Source organism: Falco cherrug, chromosome Z (genome assembly GCF_023634085.1).
Source record: "Falco cherrug isolate bFalChe1 chromosome Z, bFalChe1.pri, whole genome shotgun sequence".
NCBI lineage: Eukaryota > Metazoa > Chordata > Aves > Falconiformes > Falconidae > Falco > Falco cherrug.
Window position 1 is genome coordinate 58,349,587 of NC_073720.1, and position 24,072 is coordinate 58,373,658.

Below are 24,072 nucleotides of genomic sequence, written 5' to 3' on the forward strand. Positions count from 1 at the left end.
ATCTTTTTTTCTCTTGTGCCTGTCCTGTTTCCTTTCTCTTCCTGGTCATCTGTCACACTTGAGGAGATGCTGTTCTTGAGCATAGGTTTTGTTAGTCGTTCTGGAGCCTCACATTTAAATCTGAAGTATTACCAGGTTTCTTTGAATCATTTGTAGAAATATGTCACACATCCATAGAAGTACTCAGCATTGCAGTCACTGCTGTCACCTCTCGCAGAGTTCAAACTCTGCTGATTTTTTCTTCTCGTCTCCCCTCTGCCTCCCCCTTGCCCCTCGCCATACTTTCTGCTCCACCAGCAACCCAACAAATTGGCTCTTTACTGATTTGTTACACCATACATCATACTGCAGAACTGGAATTTTAAAAACTGGCAAAATGCCTCGGGAAGATTGAAGCAAACATTTGTTCAGTGTAGTGTTAACGAAATGTTAGGTATAGCAGTTCTAGCAGGAAGATGTTGAAAGCTTTCTGTCATCTCACTGAGACTACCTGAAAAACTGCTGTTGAAGTCATGTGAGTTTTAAATACTTAATTTGAATTGGAGGAAGCTGGTAATGGACATAGTTTGAATATGCCTACACCAGTAAGAGTGGAAGCTTTAAAAGGAGCCATACAGGGGGAGGGTGCAGGGGAATGGGCTGTTTTATTGCTGTTGTGTATATATATATTTACAGAATCATGTAACAGATGAGGACCACTTATGCTTCATGTACAGTTACATGTTTGTTAAATTTCACAATGTAAATGTCACAAAGTATTTTGCAGTTGTTTTATTATAATGGCATTTCCAAAAGGTGTTTTCCTTAGTGATTTGTGGTTCAGAGATGTTTTATAGCTATTTAATGTATGATGTGTTGGGGTTTTTTCTTGAGATAATAGATGAGAAGCATTTTTTACTCTAGTTTTGTTCCATTCATTTCCATCAGAGTGCAGTAGAGGCAGTGTGTATTTCTGATAGCTGTAGCAACACAGAAGAAAAGCTGGTGAAATGCTTGTTCATATATAGGAGTTGTATATGGTTTTATTAGTATTTGGAACGTGGCTGTTAGAACTTCGAGCCCCTTTCACATGACTGTTCAGACCACTGCTGATGAACAGATCACCACTCTTGAGCTGATAAGTTGCTGACAGTTACTGGAATACTAATCTTTATGGTCTGAGTGAATATGGGAAACACCAGGGCTGGATTGCTGAGCTGCTGAAACACGTGCAATGGGGACAGGAATACTTTGTGGGGTATCTGTTAACACTTACTGAAGACTATGTTTTTACTTACTCTTTTGGAGTATACTTGTGGAAGTAGAGAAATGTTCTGTTAGGAGAAAAGTCTGTAGTGCACTGCTGGAGTAAACACTGGAATTGTCGTGCTTAGCATGCTACCAAAATCTGTGATTCAAATACAGCCCTATTGGTACGTTAATGTTAAGTTAGTCTGTGTGTTATTTTAAGTATTTAGAATGTTATTTTGTATACCTTCCACTAGTAAGTGATAATAATACCAGTTAAACTTAAGGATTTTTACTTCTTCTTTACAGTATGCGATTTTAGTGCCATCTAACTTGTTAAGGAAAAACTGAGATGAGTTTATTTTAAGTTGAGAATGTAAAATTAGCAGATTTACTGTTTTCTTTAAACATTTTTTTTTCCTCTTTTTTGGCCAAGAATTGTCATGTCGTGGTCATGAATAGGAAGTTTTGGGACAGGTGGAACTGGTAATAGAAACATTTGGTTGGAAGTCCTTTTAAGAAACATAGTTAGTTAAATTGTGTTTTTCAAAATCAGTGGAGGGTTTTTTATCTGTATGCTGTAAAACAGAAGCCTTGTGTAACAGCTGAGGCTGGAAGGGAACATAGTCTAATTAGTTTTACCTGGAAAGGTCATTGCACGGAAGGGGATTGTTGCCTGGATGTTCTTTTTGGAAATGGGTCAGTGTGTACTCCAACATGGAACTTTGGGGTTTGGCTTGCTTACACTGCGGTCTTGCATGGTTGAGGCATGCATGTAATCTTCTAATCTTCACTGTCTGATGAGGCTTATGCTTATGCACTAAGTACAAGAGGATCACACGTAGAGCATTTTGGGCCCTGTATTGCTGCTGCTGCTCACTTCTTAATACAAAAAAATGGCACTGGGAAAACTCCTGCCTGCTTCAGGGGCAGCAAGATGGAATTGTGCACAGGGCACCATGTGTTAGAGGTTTCCTCCCTTAGTTTTGACAGTACTTCTGGGACAGAAAGGCGGCTCTATCTTCTGTCTCTGCCAGTTATTATTTCTCCTTGGTGTGCAGCTTGAGAACCACATTTTTATGCAAGCATGAACTTACTGGGTGTTCTAGGAGACTTCTGTAAGTTGTTCACTGTAGTTGCAGTCACTTACTCTTGTATTTCTCTTTCCATGTCTCTTGGACTCTTTTTATTGCACTCACCACAAGAAAGGGATTCCTCAATTTTTACAGTAGCCAAACCATTTGAAGGGGAAGGAATTTTAATTCCCACCTCTGAAAGCATTTATTCTAAAAAATACATAATTTATTCATTATATCCTGACTCAAATTTGTGCTAATGACAGTAGTTAAGAGCATCTGCGGTCTGGAAGATAAGCTGGTGGTAATCATCAGCAGTCAGAATGCCAATTTATATGCAATTCAGTGAGTCTATGCAGTAGTTTACAAGCCTGAAAACTGCCAGTGTCTTCTCTTGATCCTGTGTCTTTGGTGTTACTTTAACAAACTATCTGAAAACTGGGGCTCATGTTTTCATGTGGCTCATGAAATGACGCCAGTAGCATGGTGTCACAATCTTAATAATTCATCCATCATCAGATGGGTGAACAAAGTAATAAATCTTGCAGAAAATAATATGTTAACTTGAAGCAGACTATGTGACTGTTGAGTCTGTTTTCCACAAGCGAAGCTCCACTTGACAGGTCAGGTTGCCACCAGTATTGTCAATGCTGTCCAGATTCTTGAGTTAGAAATGTAGAAAAACACTGAGGTAGGCTTGTTAGGGAATCAAACCTTGTCAGGTTGTATCTTTGTGTCATTTGTAGATAAAATATGTTGTGCTTTTCATTCAGCCTTTATTTGTATGGTTTCTACTTGCTTTGAGAAGAAACCACTCTGGATTAGAGAGACCTCATGAAATCATGAAATAACTAGTTGGTAATTGCACACAAACTTCACAACTGCTGCTGCTGTCACAAAGTTCACTACGGGAATAGATACGGGAAAGCAAGCTCAAAAAAACGCTTTGGATGACTTCCAGCTTATCTGCTTCAAGCAATTGCTTTTCCTTCTTTATGGGAAAACCTTAGGTTTTAAAAAGCTGTTAAGACACTTGTTTCCAGTTTACAGAATTTGGGTGGTAGGAGGGGAAGCTGATGCAAGAGGAACTGTTAAAACTTCATTTTCATGCTTTACATGGTTTTGGGGCTCTTTTTTTGGTTTTGATACCATTTCAAAATTCTTTATTAGTTGCCAGTATATGTGGGCAATAACCTGCCTTTCTGGAACTTGGTAGAAATAGGATTTGAAAAGCTCACTTTCTTAACCCTGTAATAAACAGGATTGATTTATCTCAATGCCTCATTTCTAACTCTCACGAGAGCAAGATAAATCAGGTGTTTGAATTTCATTTTGTTCTTGTTGCTTGAAGAATAAATGGCTACAGTTTCACATTCTAAAGGAAAGTAATTTTCTATTGGAATTGAAGATGAATGCATACATAACAAGTAAGTTTAAGAAAATAACCTTTTTAATCTTCTGCTGTCACTCCAGGATCCATATGTGTCTGTTGTTCAGACATCAGCTTCAGCTTCTGGATCTGAACAGCTGTATTATTTACACACACTTAACCTATTGCTCTCTGACGGCAGATTCTTTCTGGGTAACTTTTGCTCTGTTTACCATCCTCTTTCACAGGAAGCTGAATGGTTGATCACAATTGGGAATTTATTATTGCTTCACTTTGTTCATAGAGCAACCAAAGTAATTTTCACAGATACTTAAAAACAAATTTAAGTTCTGCTGAGACATCATTGTTGAATGGCATTTACGTAATGATCTGACTAGTAAACAACCTAACCTAAACTGTTTGATCAGATGAGCTTCTATAACAACTGCTTATTCATTTTCTAAGTAGTAGTAATAGATTATAATTAATGGTAAAAAGCCATGTACAACTTCAGAGCAAGAACAGTTATCTACTTAAAACAACAGAACACTCAGTCTCTGTTTCCATATTCAAGTTGTTTGGCCAAGATTCTATTTTCACGTGACTGGTTAAAAGGGTACAGTATGTGTTCACTTCACTGGTACATTAGTGCATAGAAGTACTTTTGACAGAAGCCAGTGCTAGTGTACATCTCTAAATACTAATTTTTCAGTGTGAAAATAAAGCAGTCCTTTCTTGGAAATAAACAAGCAAACATCAAGCTGGCACGTACATTTTGCTTTCACACTGAAGATTCGCTCAGTTTTTGAAAGAATATGTTTCTGTTTAAGATTGATCCTAATGGAGGCTTTGTAGTTTCCAGCAGTGTTTTGTCTCTTTGCTGTTGCCATTTGATCAGGAAGCTTTTTGGGAAAATCCCTGATGACAGGGATGGTGAGTTAATTATTGCAAATATTGGAGAAGATTTATGTTGATTTATTTTTATATAAAAGATATGCTCCGAACGTTGCCTTCTTAAATTTATAGGAAAGAAGTGCATTTAACAGTTTTTACTTTTGGGGGTCATATTGTCTGTTTGTAAAATGTCTGCGTCAGTAGTTTGAAAATATCTTGAAATTATTCCCCCTGCTCGTAAACATACATGTAAAATGTAGACTGTATGTAGTGTGCATGGTTTTATTTCCGATGCTTGTCCAGAGGTATGTAAATGTCCAGACACTGTCTAAATGAGAAGGTGTTTTTTTTATGGGCCTTTATCAACTGTATTTTTTCTTTGTTGTTTGTTTGGATATTTCTTTTAGGTTAAAAAGTGTATCATCTCAGGAAGCCTATTGTGGATTTCTTGGAGCAGCAATTCAAACCAATAATGAACAGATGATACCAGTTAAACAGTGCCTGGCAGACAACGTGGTCACAGTGGCAACACCGCACAAGCAACATCAAAGAGCAGGGGACTTTTGTGTTCCCGAGTCAGTGGGAAACATGCCCAGTATCTCAGCTGCCAAAGTGGCTGCAGTTTCTACATAGATCTCTGTAGATCTTGTAACCATGTCTGTTAGTGCAACAGAGAATGATCCTCCTAGATTCTTCGTGGGAGGAGAAGATGGAGAAGGGTTGTTGGACTCGGCCAGATCAGCAGATTATGAGCACTTCTATGACCATGGGGAAGAAGAAGAGGAAGAGTATGATTCTGTATGTACTGTAGGGACATGTGTGTACTATTCTGTATGTTCTGTAGCATTGTTTTACTTTAAAATTATATTAAATCACACAACTGTAATACTGAAATGGTGTTCTGAGTTGGGAAGTCGGTCATATTCAGATAATGATCTGTCAGTTATGTTTGGAAATGCAGCACACTTGAAAAGTAAGTATACCTAGATCTTTGAAGTAGATGTGCTAGACCTTAATAGAGAGTTTCAGAGCAGCTGAGATTCATGTGCCAGCTTTGCAGACTTGACGTGGATTCTGGAATGAACCTGATGCATTAAGTCTTAATTTTATTTATTTGGATAACTAGTACCAAAAAATGAGGTTTTCTTTCTTGTGTGTTGTCTTTTACTTTTTCAGTTTGAACAGACTCAACATTTCTTTTTTTCATCTTAATGTTGCTTTCATTAAGATCTGACATGTTTTCATTCTTCTCTTCGTGTATACACAGTGCATGCTAAATTAATCTGTTATGCCTTGGTTTATTATCCTTGCAGAGTGTTCTGAATGGTATTTTAGCACTGTGCTTAACAAATTTTTAGTTTTAGACATTTTTGGTTTTTTAAAAAAATTAAATTTAAAATAAATTTTAAAAAATTAATTTTTTTAAAACTAAAATTTAGTTTTAGAATTTTAGACAAACTCTTGATTTTAATATGCATAATTAGTCATGTTATCTTTTTAGCTGTGTTTTGCTGTTCTCTTAGTCTGTGACATTTAACTTCAGGGAATAAATTAGATATTCACTGATTGCAAGCATGTCTAAAAAATGGTAATGCAAGGAAGTGTTAATAGAACATTTTACCATTAAATGCAACTTGGAAATGCAGAGTAGTGGTGCAAAATCAGCAGCTCAGCTCAATTCAGTCAGTGTGTTTTAGCAAAGGAAAGTAATTGGCTCAGTTTTAAAAGAACAGCAAGTTGAAATAAAGGATTGTTCTGGGGTTTTTTTGTTTGTTTCTTTTTAAATGGAGTAGGAGGTTGGCTGTGGCACTTAGGAATACCATTGGGGGAAAGAGTTTTTAAAGGCTTATAACATGGAAGGCAATACAGAGTATAAGAAGAAAAATGAAACTGTCTATGCACAAAATAACTCAGAAATCTAGAATAGTGTTTTCTGGTTAATTAGTTCGCCTTTTCATAATTCAGTTGTGTTGGAAGAAGGGTTCGCCGGAGTCAAGAAGATGCTCAATATGAGTTATGCATCTTGCTCCACTTTATTAGTTTCTAACACTACTTATATAGAACCGATACACATGCATATTCGTAAAGCAGAAATATAATTGGTTAGTAGTCTCTAAACGCGCACGGTTCTCACACCCCTAATTATCATGACTAAAATAAGCATTCTATCCATGTAGCTAATTGTGTTGCTGTGCTTCAGCCTTGTAGTTTGTTACTCCCTATTTTCCTATACCAGTCCCCATCTTTCTTGGCCCTGCACCTGCTGTCCCAGCAGCTGTAGCTTGTTACAGCCACGGCCTGTTGGCACAACATAATTACTTGGTCTCAGGATTCAAGAATAGCTCAAGGCTGCCTTTCTTGTTAACTTCAGCACAGCAACTTCAGTACAATTCTGATTACAGGCCTGTTCTAATACCAGGCCTGGATTGTGCAGATCTTCAGAGATTCTAAGGCCACGCTTCTGCAGCCATTCTTCTACACAGTTGTAATATTAGGTAATAAGATGAGAAGCCTTGTGACTACTGAGTAGATGTAGGAAAATTAAATAGATTAAAAATTAATTGCTGGTTAATTTCAGAGTAAGCTGCAAGAATTATTTCATTCAGATTTCACATTTCTGATTTAGGTTTTGATCCTGTGTATTATTCCTGATGCAATACTCATAAAAATTAGTGTAGAGCTATTAAATAGTTTAATTTTTTGAGGCATTTTTATCAGGCTGCAGTGTGGTGTGCTGTCACGCTGCATTTTGTTACCTCCTAGCAATTTACTAAATTAAAGGTAGCATGTGAGTTTTACCAGAAAACAGTCTGCTCTACTATTGGGCTGCTAAAACCCTGTTGTGTTCTGAGAAAATGTAAAAATAATAATTGTTTTTTTCTCACCCTCTTCAGCCACCAGAAAGACAAATCGCAGTTGGGATTTGTTCAATGGCGAAGAAATCTAAGTCCAAACCAATGAAAGAAATTCTTGAACGCCTCTCCATGTTTAAGTACATTACTGTGGTAATATTTGAAGAGGATGTTATTTTGAATGAGCCAGTAGAAAACTGGCCTTTATGTGACTGTCTCATTTCTTTTCATTCTAAAGGTACATCTTCCAATAATAACATAAGTATTTTTGACATCTGAATACTTTAACCAGTTCGAGGATCTTTTTATTTTTTTGTCTTGTAGTTTTATTAGATTTTCCTAGGAAGAGGTTCATTTGTCTTGTTTAATATAATACAACTAACTTTTAAAATAAAATTTTTAAATGATACTGTTTTTATTGCCTGAGAAAGTCCTGTCTGACATAGTGTTTAAAATAGCTATTCCATTGGTAAATATTTGTGGAGCTAGGGAAAATGGTGACTAACACTTTTGGTCCAATAACTGTGAAGGCATGCTACTTTCTCAGTGGGAGTGTTGGGTCCCTGGCCACTGTCGTGTATCTCTGCTAACATCTAGGTTTCTTTGTGGGGTTGGGCAGCGAACCAAAGAGGAGTAGGCTGAAGTTAAAAATCGTGTTTTGGGACAGAGGCAATAAAAGCCTTAATTCTAGCCCTACGGAAATGGAGGGCATGTGGAGTGAGGAGAAGAGAACTGGAGACAGGACCACTATTTTTGGCAGCCCATACTGAAATTAGGCTGCACTTTCATGGTGGTCTTAAGTTGATGTTATGTGTCTATAGTTGACAGAGCATCTTCCCACTTAAGTCACATCTCCGGTTATACTCTAAAGCTTGAATATGAGGGTTCCAGGCTATTTACTGGTGGTGTGTCTTGTAGTTTTAATTTACTTGCCTTAAATATTTTAGGATTTCCACTGGACAAAGCAGTTGCCTATGCAAAACTCAGGAATCCATTCATAATCAATGACTTGAATATGCAGTATCACATACAAGATAGGTAAGTAACACAAATTACCTGCAAACAGCAAATTACTTTCAAGTCGGTGACATGAGAATCTGTTGTTATTGCATATCAATAGTTCCAGTGTATTGTACAGTAGTATAAATAAAATTGCAGTGAATGCTGTGTTTTATTAATGTATGCATAGTTTTGTGGGATGTGCCTGTAGCTGTGTTTTTTTCTTTTACTGCTTTTATATCGATACATCTGAACATTTACCAAGGTAGAAATTTGGTGATACATTTGTCTAAAGCATAACAAATAAAAGAGTTTGAACTCTGAAAAGAGGTATAGCATAGGTATGTATAGCAACTGTACAACATCCTATAATTGTGAATTCATATGACTTATTAAAGGTCTTTTTTCTGTCAAGTGGATACTTAACAGAAATTGGTATTCAAAGATCATGTGGTTATTCAAAGTGAATTTTCTTTTGGAGCTGCAATCATGCATAACAAATTAAAAAAACAGTAATGAGCAAAAATAAGCATTGGAGCCTTCTGAACAGTGAGCAGACTTGCTCTTTTAGATGCCTTCACTTTTTCAACTCTTCATGTTAATAATCTCCTTTAACAAGAGTATTGTTCTATGTAAATTGCTGTTGCACTGCCAGAGTGGTAAGGACAGGAGTGGCATAGCAAATTACGTTTTTATTGATCTTGATGAGATCACTGTAAAGGTACAGCTGTGTCAGTGACCTTAAAAGCACGGTATTTATAGAGTATTATATGTGTAGTCTTATCCTGTGTAACTGGGGGGGGGGGGGGGGGGGGCGGGGGAGCAACATTTGTATGTATTTTTCTTCTCCCTTACTCATGGACTGTAAAATACAAATATTGGCAGGATTTGCTGTCTTACTGTGCAACTTCTGTTCTCTTCTTCTAGGAGAGAAGTATATGGCATTCTTAAAGCTGAAGGCATTTTACTTCCTCGCTATGCAGTTCTGAACCGTGATCCAAACAATCCCCAGGGTAAAAACTGTTAACTAAAATATCAACCATTACCATTGCTTTGTTCTCCAATGGAGAATACTACATACATAGTGGAAAGCTAATTTTCACTTGCTAGACAATTAATTCTTTTCTGCAGAGGTTGATTTCTCCTCCAGTATTTAAATTATTGTTGTGGGTTAACCCCTACTGGCTGTGGGGACAGTATGTGAAACAGAAAAGACTGTTGAGGCTTGTAAGCACTGCTGAGCAACAACTAAAACATAAAGACTGGTTTGGTCACAAACTCAAAACATAACGGCATACCAGCTGCTGTGAAGAAAACTTAATTCCATCCCAGCCATTGGCAGTACAGTATGCATCTGAAAAGCATGATTCTGAAGCCTGGGGTCACAATTATCTTACCACCATCACAGACCAACTAGAGTATAAGGGCCTCCAAACTCAAAACTGTGATTCTAATATGTCGCTGAGGAGAGCAGCATTGATGATGTTACATTACCAACAATGATTAGTAATTTTGCTTAGGAAAGTAATATTGACAGAAACAAGTCAGGCTATTGAATACTTTCCTTTCTAAATACAAGCAACCAGGTAAGGGAAATCTAGTTTGGACAGATCTGCAGATGATATACTCTGAATATAAACTGGAATTAATTTTTCCTATATCTCATAACAAACTTAACAGCTTTTTCTACTGAAGTGGAAACTTAGAGCAACAGTGGGAGATTGCAATGACACAGGACAGGTCAAGACACAAGAGTAAGAGAGAAAGAAAACTGAAGTATTACTGTGGTGTAGGGAGGTAGGGAATTTTAGATTAGTATGTCTACAGCTAAAGCCACAGCCCTAGATGACTGGTGTGATTTAACCCCAGCTGGCAACTAAGTACCATATAGGTAGGGGGAAAAGGACTCATTTATGCTAAAAAAGTCAAATTAAAGCAGCCGCATGCTGCCAACCAGTTGTGAAGAGATTCCAAATTCCAGAGGACCTGTGCCCAGTCCATCAATGACACAGTATGAGACAGTTCTCAGCCTGCTGTCGTTGCAGAGTATTAGTGCATCTGAGACCACACCATGTTCGCTCTCCATGAATGGCATTGAAGAGTGAGTCAAACAGCTCTAGCCCCATCTTCAAAACATTTCAAAAAGAATACACCCATGCAAGTTTATGCTTCTGTAGGAGATGGTGTGCTGTCTGACACTGAGGGAATCAACAGAAATCTTGGAACATAAGATTAAAATTAACATAATACAGACTTGCTACAGCAGACATGTTTAGCACATGACCATCGATTCTTCAGGCAGTCAGTAACAAATCACTGAACCAAAACTGTGATATAATTTTTTACTTCATCCTATAAAATTGCCTCAAATTTCTAATAATTTCATTCCATGAATAAATTATTACATTTCTGTTGTTCACACTGTTTCTTCAGAATGCAACTTGATTGAAGGAGAAGATCATGTGGAAGTGAATGGAGAAATCTTCCAAAAGCCTTTTGTAGAAAAGCCAGTTAGTGCTGAGGACCACAATGTTTACATTTATTATCCAACATCTGCTGGGGGTGGAAGCCAGAGGCTCTTTCGAAAGGTGAGGGTATCATACTAAAGCTGTTGAAGCAATTGTAGATGTCTAACAGAACTGTGGAGCAATTCTGTCCTATCCATATGTTAGCAGGGACCTTTTTTGTCATGTCCTCCTTGTGTAGGAGTAGTGGCAGATCAGAGAAAGTAATTTCAGGAAAACATGTAGATTGGATGAAGACCCTTGTTCTTTGCAGTGGGTTGTCAGCCCACTGCAGATTCTTATAGGTAAAAGAAGCATACACTATCATAGCACTTTTAGAATCTTAAACTTTTGGGAATCATCAAAACCTGCTTGCTTCATTTTGTACAGGAAGTGTTTTCTCAGTAGGTGCATTGTTTTAAGGAGTTTTAAAGTTTCTCAGGCAGTAGCCTATGAATTTATTAATAGAAAAATATTCATTTCAGATTGGCAGCAGAAGCAGTGTTTATTCTCCTGAAAGCAGTGTGAGAAAAACAGGCTCCTATATTTATGAGGAATTCATGCCTACAGATGGCACTGATGTGAAGGTATGACAATAGCACATGCTTATTTATATTTAGAACTATCAAGTGCTCCAAGAACTTGTCAGTTTTAAAGATGAAAGTATATCTTTGTGTCAAATGAAGTTTTGATATAGTTCATAAGTAAAGAACATAATTCTTATTCTAGTGAAATACAGAACTTGTAGAGCAGCTTTGCTTATGTTGTTAGAATCAAGTATTATTACTCAACACATTTTCTTCCTTTTTGTATTGTGTTAGTGCCAGAACAGCATATACATTCCTGTGTAAACAGATGCTGCCTAGATACTTTGTCTGAAGGTTACAAAGAAATCTGTAATTGAAATAGATTTTACCAACTATCCTAGTATTCTAATTAATATACAGAAGTTACTTACTAAAATGATATGAAGTTGCAGAAAATAATACAATGACTTTATCTGTAATTATTTTCACTCTTGTTCATTTATTATCCTAACAGATGTAATGATCAGGTGTCATAAAAGAATGCTAAAACAACATTAACAAAATAAGTATTAAGCCAGCCCCTTATGGAGATTGCTTTCTTTCCCTTTGTGTTAGTTCTGGCTATTTTAAGCCCATCACAAAACATGTAAAGTAAATGTTTTACAAGTGGCCTGAGGATCACTGCTTTTAGACAAAAAGCAGAGGTTTAGAGCATGTGAGATCTAATCCAGTGTTAGGCCAAAGAGCCCTTTTATCAGTTGCAATCAGTTTCTTCCACTTGGTCATACGTGAGAGCTATGGTCATTTTATGTTCTTAGACAAATTCCCCATTCTTTAAGTTGCTATGTTTTCATGAGCTATACTCCTCAGATGGTTATACTGTGCCATACTTTGCAATAGGTTGACAGACGTCTCTGTAAGACTTTTACATCCCGTTTGCAAAAAGAGAAGTGTCTTGCAAACTGAAGAGATTGAAATTACTTGCGTGGTGGGGACTGTTTTGACTACTTGTAGTGCGTATCAGGCAGCAGCAGTGGACTTCTAACACCCTAAATAAACAATGGATTTTCTGCAAGTAACAAGATTGTGACCTTTATATTAGGCAGCTTATCCCAACTCACCCTATTGCCTGAATTGTCTAAATTGGATAGCTGAATGGCTTTTTATCACAGCTTAAGAGTTTTCTTTTTAATTAAAGTGGCAGTAGCCCATCTTTGTGAGCTGCTGACAAGTCTCCTGTAGCATATGCCCCAGTCCTTTCAGTAACTGTGGCAGAGTAGATTGCACAATCATTCTCTCAAGCCCTGGCCTTGTCATGCTAAAACTGGGCAGATCTTTACTTTGTTTAGTCTTGCCTAAAATATGAAAATATTTTTTAGTAAAGAGAACCACTTAGCCCTGCAGCCAGATTTCATAATCAGGTAAGCTGAAATGATTATTGAATTAAACTTCTCATCAAGTTCTGCAGATGTTTTGGAGAGGAAAACATTATTCTTTACCTCTTTATCACCATAATTTTTATTCATCACGTTTTATAATTATTCTTTTTCTTTACCTGTGGTCCAGCTATTCCTCGTCTTGCTTTATCCTAGGTTGTCAGTAAATGATGAGTGTTCTGAGAATGCAGAGAATGGCATTGAGGAAGGTACTTCAGAGTAATCTTTTCAATGATGAAAGCAGCTAGTATCTTTTGAATTTGTTATAACATTTGAGATAAATTTAGCGAACTGTATGCTTATATGGAATGTAATTTAATTACACTGAATCAAGAGTTCCTGTTCTTCGATAAAGGTGTACACAGTAGGTCCAGACTATGCTCATGCTGAAGCACGGAAGTCTCCAGCATTGGATGGCAAAGTAGAACGAGACAGTGAAGGAAAAGAAGTGAGGTATCCAGTCATCCTGAATGCAAGAGAGAAGTTAATTGCTTGGAAAGTATGCCTTGCCTTTAAAGTAAGCAGATTACTTTCCTATCTGATCAAACGTTTACTGTTAAATAATTGTTTATTACATGAAACTTCTGTAGGGTTTTAACACACAGAGCCAGCAGTGATAAGTGCTGCAGAACTCCTAGGAAGGTGGAATGTTAAACTTCCATATTCACATCTTTTTAATCTAGAAGAATTATTCCTTTAGTGCATTGAAAAGTTCTGAATGGGTAGCTTAAGTTGTGTAAGTTTCCTGAATTCACATGATGCTATTGTGCTTTGCTAGTCCACAGTGTATCTGTTCTGTGCATATGTTCCCACATTTTGTTAATGGTTTCTGAGTTAGCAAAACACAATTTCAGTAGTTAAGTGTTTGTAACTTTTGTTACCTAATAACTATGTTGGGCCCAATTAAATGTTGATTTGGTACTGACTAGGTCCTTATTTGGAGTATCCAATAGTTTCAATTTGTTTTATAGTTTTAAGATTCTTATGTTCAAAACTTCATTCGATCTCTTACCCTCCTTTCACCTGTCTTTTTAAAAGGCTGTTTTCCAGTCTGTCTCATTATCTGTCTGTAACTATGATGGCATTCTGGAGCCTGTAGGATGTGAAATGTCACCCAGCAAAGTGGGCTTTTGAGATCTAAAGAAGTAATTTGATGAAATAACATCTAGTGTTCTGTACTAATAACGTCAATGTTACGTCAGTGTCAAAAACTATACTGTCAAATTTAAATTTAGGAAAAATTATTTTATCGATATTTTGTCATTTCTTGCCTGCCAACATAGTTTAAAAACTATGTGTAGAGGGAGGGAAACCACTGTCAGAAAGGGGAATTTGTAGGCCCACCATTGCTTATGCTGTAAAGCGTGAAGTTCGTGCATGTGTGAACTTGACCTTCAATACTGATACTGCTAGGGATGTGTAGGAAGGGTAAAATCAAGTTGGGGATATAAAATTAAAAATAGGAGGGTGTTTGCATGGCATGAGTGAACCTAACATGGAACTGACAAAGGCACTACATATAAAATCTATCATATTTTTGTCATGTTTTCAGATGAATACCATGTTAAAATATAAAGTTTATTTAGAACAAGCAGTCCTAAGGAAGATGATCAATGACTTGAACTTTTATTCTTAAAAACAGCAAACAGTTTGTGGCTTTGATTTGCTGCGTGCTAATGGACAGTCCTATGTCTGTGATGTGAATGGCTTCAGTTTTGTGAAAAATTCCATGAAATACTATGATGATTGTGCTAAGATACTGGGGTAAGGGTTCACTGATCTTTTTCAGGAATTTTGCCTATTCATTCTGTTGTATGTGACTATATTTTATGTACTAGTTATTTTTGTTATTCCTAAAGTAAGAATTTAAAATGAAGTCTCACATAAAATAAGTCATTAAATTAAATAATAAAGTACTTTAAAACATCCTAAATAAATTACTTATTCCTGAAATCATGCAAAACAACTGAATCTGAGTGTTTTGTGAACACTTAAAGCTAACTGAATAAGTATTTTGAAAGCTGGATTAAATTCTTAAAGGTAGTTGAGATTTTTTTTTCAAGTAGAGAAACGCCACTGGATGGTTATGTTTGCTGCTGTTTAGTATGTGCCCAAATTAATGTGCCTTGTCCTTGATCTGAAGCTGCTGTATACTTGTGCATTTTGTGGAGTTCATACTGATAAATCCAAACGGATGTAATATCAAGGTGTTTTCTGTCACATAATCTTTTCTTTACTGCTGGTAGGAAAAAAAAGTGTAACAAGGGATTGGATAGTGAACTCTATGCCAATGAAATGTTGCCCTCAAAGTAGGCTGATCCCATTTTGGCCAGTTAAACTGGCTTTACAGTAAGATTGCACTGATGAGATACAACATGACTTTCTGCATTATCAAATGGTCTGGGATCTTACTAAACAGAGGAAGAGCTAAGCTGAAATTCTAGGTAACAACTGTAGTCCTGTTGTTTTCGGCCATTTCTTGAGTTAGAGTTACAATTCTCAGATCTGTTTTGATTTCTCCCTTTTCAAATTTCTGTAGCTGCTGAATTCTCTGAAAAAAGTTACCATTTTTCCTTATGCTTTATTCCTTAAAGTAATATATTGCAGTGTTAAGTAACAGCAAATTTTTTTCAAGCTTTTCAGAAATTAAATTTTGGCTTATTCTACTTTAAGATGCACAGGTTTTTTCCTTCATGTTACATGCTTCTTATGTAGATATTAATCTGAAGTTCAGTATGTTTTGATGACATACCTGGTAAACAGAGCATTAGCAAGGTGAACAACGTTCTGTAGGGGAGGCAGTGTTGTCATTTTGTAGTTATGACCAGAGTCTTTCCAGTGCTCTTTACTCTTTGATGAGAATGGCTTGCTGATTATCAGAGACTTTCAGTTAGGCAATGGAATACAGTGTCTAAATATTTGTATGAACAAGTCTCAGTCATTTTCAAGGAACTTTTTTAGGAATTGGAGTGCAAAACCTGAGGATTCTTACAAATCCAGGGCCGTTAGTATAATGTACCTGTAGAAGTTGTAGTAGGTTTAAATTCTTAAGTCGGGTTTTATTATACAAGTAGAAGAAACATATGTATCTAGAATCTCATGACTACTAGTACTCTAAAACCACATTGATAAAAATGCATGTATCTATTACCTGTTTGGTTTGGGGTTTGTATATATTGTATAAGCTGTGCTTTAAACTTAATGATGTGGGTTTTTTTCTTTTTAACCCCTTTTTAGAAATATCATAATGAGAGAACTTGCTCCCCAGTTTCAGATACCATGGTCGATTCCCCTGGAAGCTGAAGACATCCCTATTGTGCCAACTACCTCTGGAACAATGTAAGAAAATAGTAGCTACACCTGAACTGTGCAAATTTCTAATGTAACTTTTGTGTGAATTTTTTTTCTCTTCACAAGGTGTGCCCACTTTGGCCTATGAGCGCTTGTTTTGTGTGATGAAAACAAGGAAGGAATCACAATTGCTATGCCAGCAATCAGTTTCTGACCCTTAGTCAAGCTGAGTATAGAACAGCAGATTTTCAAGTGTAGCATCTTTTTTGCATAGCTTCCTTCACTGCTAATTATTGTTCCAGCACCAACTTAATATGCACTTCTAATAAACATGCTCTCTCATTTAATGAACCTCAAAATCATTTTAAAAACTACTTAAAATAGATATTCTGTAGTTGCTCAAGTCTTAAAATCAATATTTGTATTTTAAACCTTACATCATTTTCAGTTAACCTTAAATTCTTCCATATCCTTCCATCACTTCTGTAGTTATGTCAGATAACTACGACTTTGTCAATTATCTTGATTTGTGATGGTTTTAATATCAAATAGAACATCCCCATACATAGAATTGTGAAATATAACTATTGAAATTTCAGGATGGAGCTTAGATGTGTTATAGCTGTAATACGCCATGGGGACCGAACACCAAAACAAAAAATGAAAATGGAAGTAAAACATCAGAGGTAAGTAAAATCTTGGTAAAAATCAGTTTATATGCTTTAGAGCAGAGTTCAGTTCGTGGGGATATGCAAGCAATGAATTGAGCAGGAATTGCGTCATACAAGGGTTTTTTTGTTTTCTCTTAAGTCTGACTGATGTTGCAGCTAATTAACAGGACTGTCAAATTACTTATGCAGAATTCCTCTCATCACATGCTATGCCTTGTGAATAGTCCTGCTTGATCTTAATGAAAATGCATTTATTGCTATAGACACCTTTATCCAAAATAATGCAGCAGAGAATTTCTGGTTCACCATTTGACCATGACTTCTGCCTTTCTGTTTATCATAAATGTTCTCGTGTGAGCTGTCAGCTTGCAGAACCCTTCTGTCTTTTACTTTTGTCAAAGTTTGTTGACTCTAAACTTCAGGTAGATACCATATTTATGTTAACATTCATAAAGTGCGTTACATAATTGGCCTGGAATTAGGTGCAGTTTCAGTAAAAAGTAATTATTTGTTTTGGGACTGGATTCTTGCATTCAAAGATACATCGTGTAAAAGTGTAGGACTGCTCATTTGGTATTTTTGGTCCCTACTTCTCTTTAGAATTATTCTTGAAGATTAAGAATTGACATTAGAATATCTTCCCTTTTTTTCTTTCTAACACTTAGCAAGTCAGTAAGAGAACTTTTTCAGTGCTCTTATTTTTCTAATGTGCTGTGCTGAAGACTTCCTCAGGAAATGAGATTTGGATAAAGGTTGGTTTGACCTGCTGTGCAGATTTAACATGCTTTTCAAATAGTGTAAGGGTGCTAATTTCAGACCACTTTAGGCTTAAAAGCCACTTGTGCAAGTAATATTTTAACTTCCTAACTGCATTTTTTAAATCAATGTTCTTTCTCTTAAAGATTTTTTGATCTCTTTGAAAAATGCGATGGATATAAATCTGGAAAACTAAAACTGAAAAAACCAAAACAGTTGCAGGCAAGTTTGTCTTTATTTTCTTGTAGTGGTATTTTGTAAGTAGAAGATTATTTATTTAAGTAAGTCCTATGTTTCATTTCTTTAGGAAGTGCTTGATATAGCAAGGCAACTCCTTGTAGAACTTGGGCAAAACAATGATTCTGAAATTGAAGAAAGTAAAGCAAAACTTGAACAGCTAAAGACTGTATTAGAAATGTAAGTGATTAATTTTCAGTCTGCATAGCAATGAAGTTTTGTTCTGCTGTTTTGACTTGTTTGACCAGGTATTGCTTGGCTTGCAAGGATTGTCGAATATGTAATGATGTATTAATTGAAGCACAGGTGTTATCAACAGAGAATGTGACCTTTGACATACAAAGAACTGGGCCATCTCTCTGTTTTTTCTTCCTTATCTTTTTAATTGAATTTTTCCTGCACTATATAGTGTCTCAGTGTACTTTCTACATGAAAAACTTGGGGGTTTGATCTCAAATTTTATACTTTGTGTGTTTTTAAAATGGAAGTATTTGAGTACAGGGTCTGCTCCTTGCAATGTGTGACATAATGAAGTCTGATAGAGCCAGTAGGAAGTTTCTCCATGTGTCCTGTCTGCTTACAGTGAACTTAGAGCATATCAAATAAATAAGGCATTGTATATTAAGCCTGAATTATGTAATAACAAAAAAAAAAAAAAAAGCAAAGAAAAACCTATGGCTTTAAGGTTTGTTAAACATCTGGGGTCTCAGAACTCTAAATGGTAGTAGATAACATTAATTTAAAAAAAATCAGGGCAAAGACACTTACTGAAATTTATGACAACTGTTTGAAATGCTAAGTTCTGCTTGAGAACTTAGTTGTGTAACAGATAGTAGCCATCTACACTGCCAGATCAGATTCTGGATACTGATAGCCACTGTAGTTGTGGAACTGAATAGATAAGTTAGTCATGCAATCTGCAAATGTTGTGGGTTTTTTCCAGATTTATTTCCATGTTGTAAAAAAAAGTAGTAGACAGTATTGCTAAATGTTTCAGTATAGAATGGTTGATACTTCTGTAGACATTCTGTGCTTGTTGAATTAGGTTTGTTCTAAGCACTGCCTCAATAAATGGTGATCAAATACACAAATCAGTGACCAGCATAGATTTATTAGATCCTGTTACAGGAGCATAGCAGGTTTGGAGGAAAACATTTAAAATACTCCTCTCCCTCTTCCCCTCTCACTTTCCCCTGTTCTTACTTCAGGTATGGGCATTTTTCAGGCATAAACCGCAAAGTTCAGCTAACATATCTTCCTCATGGTTGCCCAAAGACTTCCAGTGAAGAGGAAGGTATTGTATTACTTTTGCACCTAATCACTTAATATGTGTATTTAAATAGTCATGGCCTTGATAACATGTCTTGATGTTAAGAAGAAGGAATATGTTGTTTTGAATGAATGTTTGTATTGTTGGCAGATATTCAGAGTCTCTTAATCTGCTGAATTGTAAAAAGCTATGTAGTAAATTTGTATTAACAGAGCTTTTTTGTAACAGAAAAGTGGGGTGAAAAGAAGCTTCAGTGATTCACCAAAAACAGTGGTTTTGGGGACAGTATAAGAAAATTGGACTCAACATTTACTGCCGTCTTTAGAATTTTCATAAGCTTTTCTGGTCTTTGACCCTTGGTTATTAACTGAAATAACTGTAGGGTATTTAGCATCTAATTTGGTTTAATTTTTCTGTCTCGGTTTACTTCAGAATTCATGCTACATATTCTTGACTTAAATTTTCTCTGTAGTTTAACTACTTCAGGTTTCTCTGTTTAGGTATCTGTTTAGTTCCCCAGTTCAGTATTTTCTTAATGTTAGAATGTTACTAAGGTTTCATAATGTTGAAGAGATTCTTTACTGAAGCCCTGCGTAATCCAAATATTTTTGTTCATTTGCAAAAAAAAAAAAGAAATGTAGAATATACTCCACTACTAAACTCCTTTCTCTGTGTACAATTAGATAATAGAAGAAATGAGCCATCCCTGCTTCTGGTTCTGAAATGGGGAGGAGAATTGACTCCTGCAGGCAGGGTTCAAGCAGAGGAGCTTGGAAGGGCTTTCAGGTGTATGTATCCAGGTGGACAAGGTAAAAAAAATTGAAAAAGTGTTCAATGGCATAAATCCCTTTTGAAGTTAATTAAGTATAAAATGAGAGTTTGAGCAAAATGTTTTTTTGCTAGGAGATTATGCTGGATTTCCTGGATGTGGTTTACTTAGATTACATAGCACTTACCGACACGATCTCAAAATCTACGCTTCTGATGAAGGACGAGTTCAGATGACTGCAGCAGCTTTTGCTAAGGTACAATGTGAAGTTGTATTTTCAATTGTAAAAATTCTGATGTTCTTAAGTTTGTTTTTTGAAAACTGGGGAGATTTGTGGTTTATTAGAGTCCCCATTATATAATGAGGCTGTGTTTTACCCAAAATGCATTTTCAAAGAGTATTTATTTCAGTGACAAAAAGTATCCAATTCATATGCCAAGTATTTGAAGTTCTTTGAGCAGATGCAGACACGTTTTAATTATCCAGCCCTAGCAATATACCTTAGTCCTTTCCAGTAACAACCTCCAGAATCGTACAATGCTTTGGGCTGGAAGGGACCTTAAAGACCATCTAGTTCCAACCCCACTGCCATGGGCAAGGACACCTTCCACTGGACCAGGTTGCTCAAAACCACATCCAACCTGGACTTGAACACTTCAGGGAAGGGGCATCCACAGCTTCTCTGGGCAACCTGTTCCAGTGTCTTGCCACCCTCACAGTAAATAATTTCTTCCTAATAATGAATCTAAATCTACCCTCTTTCAGTTTAAAACCATTACTCCTTGTCCTATCACTACACTCCCTGGTAAAGTATCCCTCCCTATCTTTCCTGTAGGCCCTCTTCAAGTACTGGGAGACTGCTATAAGGTCTGTCCAGAGTCTTCTCTAGGCTAAAAACCCCAAATTCTCAGCCTGTCCTCATAGGGAAGGTGCTCCAGCCCCTGGTCATCTTCGTGACTCTCCTCTGGACCCCCTCGAGAAGGTCCATGTCTTTCTTTTACTGTGGGCCCTGGAGCTGAACACAGTGCTCCAGGTTGGGTCTCATGAGAGTGGAAAGAGGGGAACAATTACTTCCCTCAACACGCTGACCACACTTGATGCAGCCCAGGATGAGATTGGCAATGTTTTTATTCTGCACCTTGCTTGTTTGTTTAGGGCTTACTCTCCTCAAATTTTTTCAGATTTCTGTGGCAGACTCTGTATGTGTGTTGGTTAAAGCACAGATACTGGAATAGATTTGAGGTAATGTAATCATTTTACATGAGCAAAAATTGCTTATTTGGACCAAAAGATTTTGAGTACAAAAGGCAACACATCACTGAAACCAGGTTCATTAATTTCTAACTTTAAAGAGGAAATTAGAGGGTTTGACACTATTAGAAATGTGGAATTAATAAACTGCTTTGCATATATTTTAATGGGAAATTGTACAGACCATACGTTCATGCTTTTTTTCGAATTCATAGAAGTAGTTTCTTAAAGTTCTTGCAAGAGGCTTTTTACTTTGGGCCTGTCAGAATCAATATCTAATAAGTAAGATGTGATAGCAGTACTGCATCTTGGCACTTCATAGAAATATTTTTTTACGCATATTTTTTGAGGTGAAATTACAAAAATTTTGTGGTGATATTTAAAAAGCATGCATTTTTTTTCATTACAAATGTGGATTCATAGCAACTATTAATATAAAACACAGAATTCAGAACTTCCTATAATAACTTGCCAAATATTCGTTTACCCCTCTTCATGCTAGGCAGATTCCTCTTTTGCTTCTCCTCCTACTACTGAGTAGCCCTTTGCAGGCATAGTAATTCCACTTGTTAATAATTAACTAATTTCCTCATTTCAGTGATACAGATCTTTTAATTGTGTGAGAGGACACAGTACAAGTGTTCCATAAATACTTCTTAGGTGAATGAGTTACAGTAATCATACAGAATCATAGAGAGGTTTAGGTTTCAAGGGGACTCAGTATGACATCCAGTCCAACTCCACACATCACAAGGCCAGTTTGGATGAGGTTGCTCAGAACCTCATCAAGTCAAGTTCTGAGTATCTCCAGGAATGGAGATTCCACAATCTCTCTAGGTTTTTAATACCATCAGTCATTTTCAGGTTGTTTCTCTGTTCCTCCCAAGTAGCCCATCCCTGCTTCCACCTTCTGTGCATTCCTTTTATATCCATGCTGACCTTCAGTGTGACTTCCCATACATCAGAGTGGACTGCTCTTGTGCTTTGAAGAGGTTGTCTTTGGAGATCATTCAGCTGTCCCAGACACCTTTGTCCTCCAGGACACCCCTCCATAGAATTCCATGAACAAGCTGAAGTCTGCTTATTTGAAGTCCAGGGCTCTAATGCAATTATTTCTCGTTTACTGCTCCAAGAATCTGTCATAATATCAGGTTTCAGTTACCAAGGCTGCCGATGACCTCCACATTCCTGACACTTCTGAATAACAGGTCCAGAGGAATGCCTCTGCTTAACTGTCCATCAGTAACATGTGTCAAAGAATTGTCCTGGGTGTTTTCCAGAAATCTGGATTGCTTGTCCCCTGCAATGTTACCCATGCATGAGGTACCCAGAGCAAAGGGCACCTATGAAAAACAGAGCCTGCAGTCAGGAGGCTTTCTCCAGTTGTGTTAACAAGCCTTCATCTATTTCCTCTTTTAAATCAGGTGGTCTGTAGCAGAGGCCCACCATGATGTTGCCCTGTGCTTGTTTGTCCTCTGATTCTTAAAAATAGGATCTCAACTTGATTGTCACTGGTTTGAAAGCAAAAGTCCCAGTGTTCAAGCTACTCCTTTATATAGAGCCCAAATCTGCCTCCTTGCCTTCCTGGCTTCCAAAAGGCCCTGTATCTAGCTATGGAAAAACTCCGTTCATGTGAAGTATTCCAACACATCTCTGTAATCTGAATAAATGCAAAGCTCTATAAGTGTTAAGACTTTTAATTTCTTGTGTTTGTTTCCATGCTGCATGTGTTGATGCAGAATTATTTCAGCAATAATGGTCAACAAGGAGACACACACACCCCCCTTTCCTTCCTTATCCCAGAGCCCTTCTGTTACCAGGAAAGGCACAGAAGTTTCTGGCCCTCTCTGTTTTGGAAGTCTGTTCACCTGTTGTTCAATGGTAGCTTTTGATTATCCTTCTGTGCTACACAGGGTTTGGACTTTTGCCTCAGTAGGGTCTCTGCAAAGACCCTGTCTATCTCCCATTTGTCCTCCCAGATGTTCCTTGGTTTGCTAATTTTTTCTGTAGCTGCTATCTAGTGATTCAGTGCCCCGAGAAAAGCATGTCCCCCACAAGTCAGGCTGCTGTTGCTGCCAGCCTCAGGGAGAAGGCATGGTGCACTCCCTGCAACCCAAGACCTCAACAGCTGTGGCCTCCAAGGAGCAGTGCTGGCACTACTGAGATGCTAGGGTCACTTCAGCTGGTGCTGGGGACCATGCTTTATGACTTGTCACCATCACTGTTGCAGCAACTGTAGCAATGCTGCACACCAAGTCAATGTTTTGGGGGCCATTTCTGTGTAAATATCTGTATTGTCTGCCAAGTCCCTGTTTATCTAACAGGCAAGTGATAAAATCTCGAATTTAAATTAGTGTTTGGAGTGGGGGTTTTTAAGATGCTCATATTCTCATCCTTGTTTGCCTGATTAATTGTATTATTTGTTTCAGGGACTACTGGCCTTAGAGGGAGAACTGACTCCTATTCTTGTCCAGATGGTGAAAAGTGCTAATATGAATGGTCTTTTGGACAGTGACAGTGATTCTTTAAGCAGCTGTCAGCATCGCGTTAAAGCAAGACTCCATGAAATTCTCCAGCGAGACAGAGAATTTACTGCTGATGACTATGATAAGGTTAGCATATGATTGGTTTCCTATGAAATGAAATAAATATCCCCACACATTCTTGTGTAGAAGTAATAAGCAGTGATTTTTATGTATCTCTTTTGAAAAACTATTTATGTGCTTGCTAACAGTTTGAACTGCAAAGGAAACTCCACTAAATGTCATAGTAGATATTTTGAACTATCTTGCAATTTAAGTACTCGGAATAGCTACAGACTTCGAAATAGGAGTATATAGGGGATAGGGACCTCATGCGTAGGTCTTTTTCACTGTTCCATTAAAAAAAATTTAATTATTAATGAACTGAAACTGTATTGTTTACACTTTCTGTTATCTTTAC

General features: G+C 37.0%; 1 protein-coding gene across 10 annotated transcripts in view; it reads left to right on the forward strand.

Moving 5' to 3' along the window:
- Positions 1 to 5,219: 5,219 nt before the first annotated feature.
- PPIP5K2 (diphosphoinositol pentakisphosphate kinase 2) overlaps positions 5,220 to 24,072 on the forward strand; it is a 42,139-nt gene continuing 23,286 nt past the window's right edge. For all 10 annotated transcript variants that reach the window (XM_055699809.1, XM_055699806.1, XM_055699810.1 and 7 more), the window contains exons 1-16: positions 5,220 to 5,364; positions 7,461 to 7,656; positions 8,366 to 8,456; positions 9,345 to 9,430; positions 10,851 to 11,005; positions 11,407 to 11,508; positions 13,240 to 13,401; positions 14,527 to 14,648; positions 16,122 to 16,223; positions 16,775 to 16,861; positions 17,749 to 17,828; positions 17,914 to 18,019; positions 19,048 to 19,133; positions 19,793 to 19,918; positions 20,013 to 20,134; positions 23,559 to 23,741. In XM_055699809.1, coding sequence (XP_055555784.1) covers positions 5,221 to 5,364; positions 7,461 to 7,656; positions 8,366 to 8,456; positions 9,345 to 9,430; positions 10,851 to 11,005; positions 11,407 to 11,508; positions 13,240 to 13,401; positions 14,527 to 14,648; positions 16,122 to 16,223; positions 16,775 to 16,861; positions 17,749 to 17,828; positions 17,914 to 18,019; positions 19,048 to 19,133; positions 19,793 to 19,918; positions 20,013 to 20,134; positions 23,559 to 23,741 — 1,950 coding nt within the window. In that variant the 5' untranslated portion in view covers position 5,220. The remainder of the gene's footprint in view (positions 5,365 to 7,460; positions 7,657 to 8,365; positions 8,457 to 9,344; positions 9,431 to 10,850; positions 11,006 to 11,406; positions 11,509 to 13,239; positions 13,402 to 14,526; positions 14,649 to 16,121; positions 16,224 to 16,774; positions 16,862 to 17,748; positions 17,829 to 17,913; positions 18,020 to 19,047; positions 19,134 to 19,792; positions 19,919 to 20,012; positions 20,135 to 23,558; positions 23,742 to 24,072) is intronic.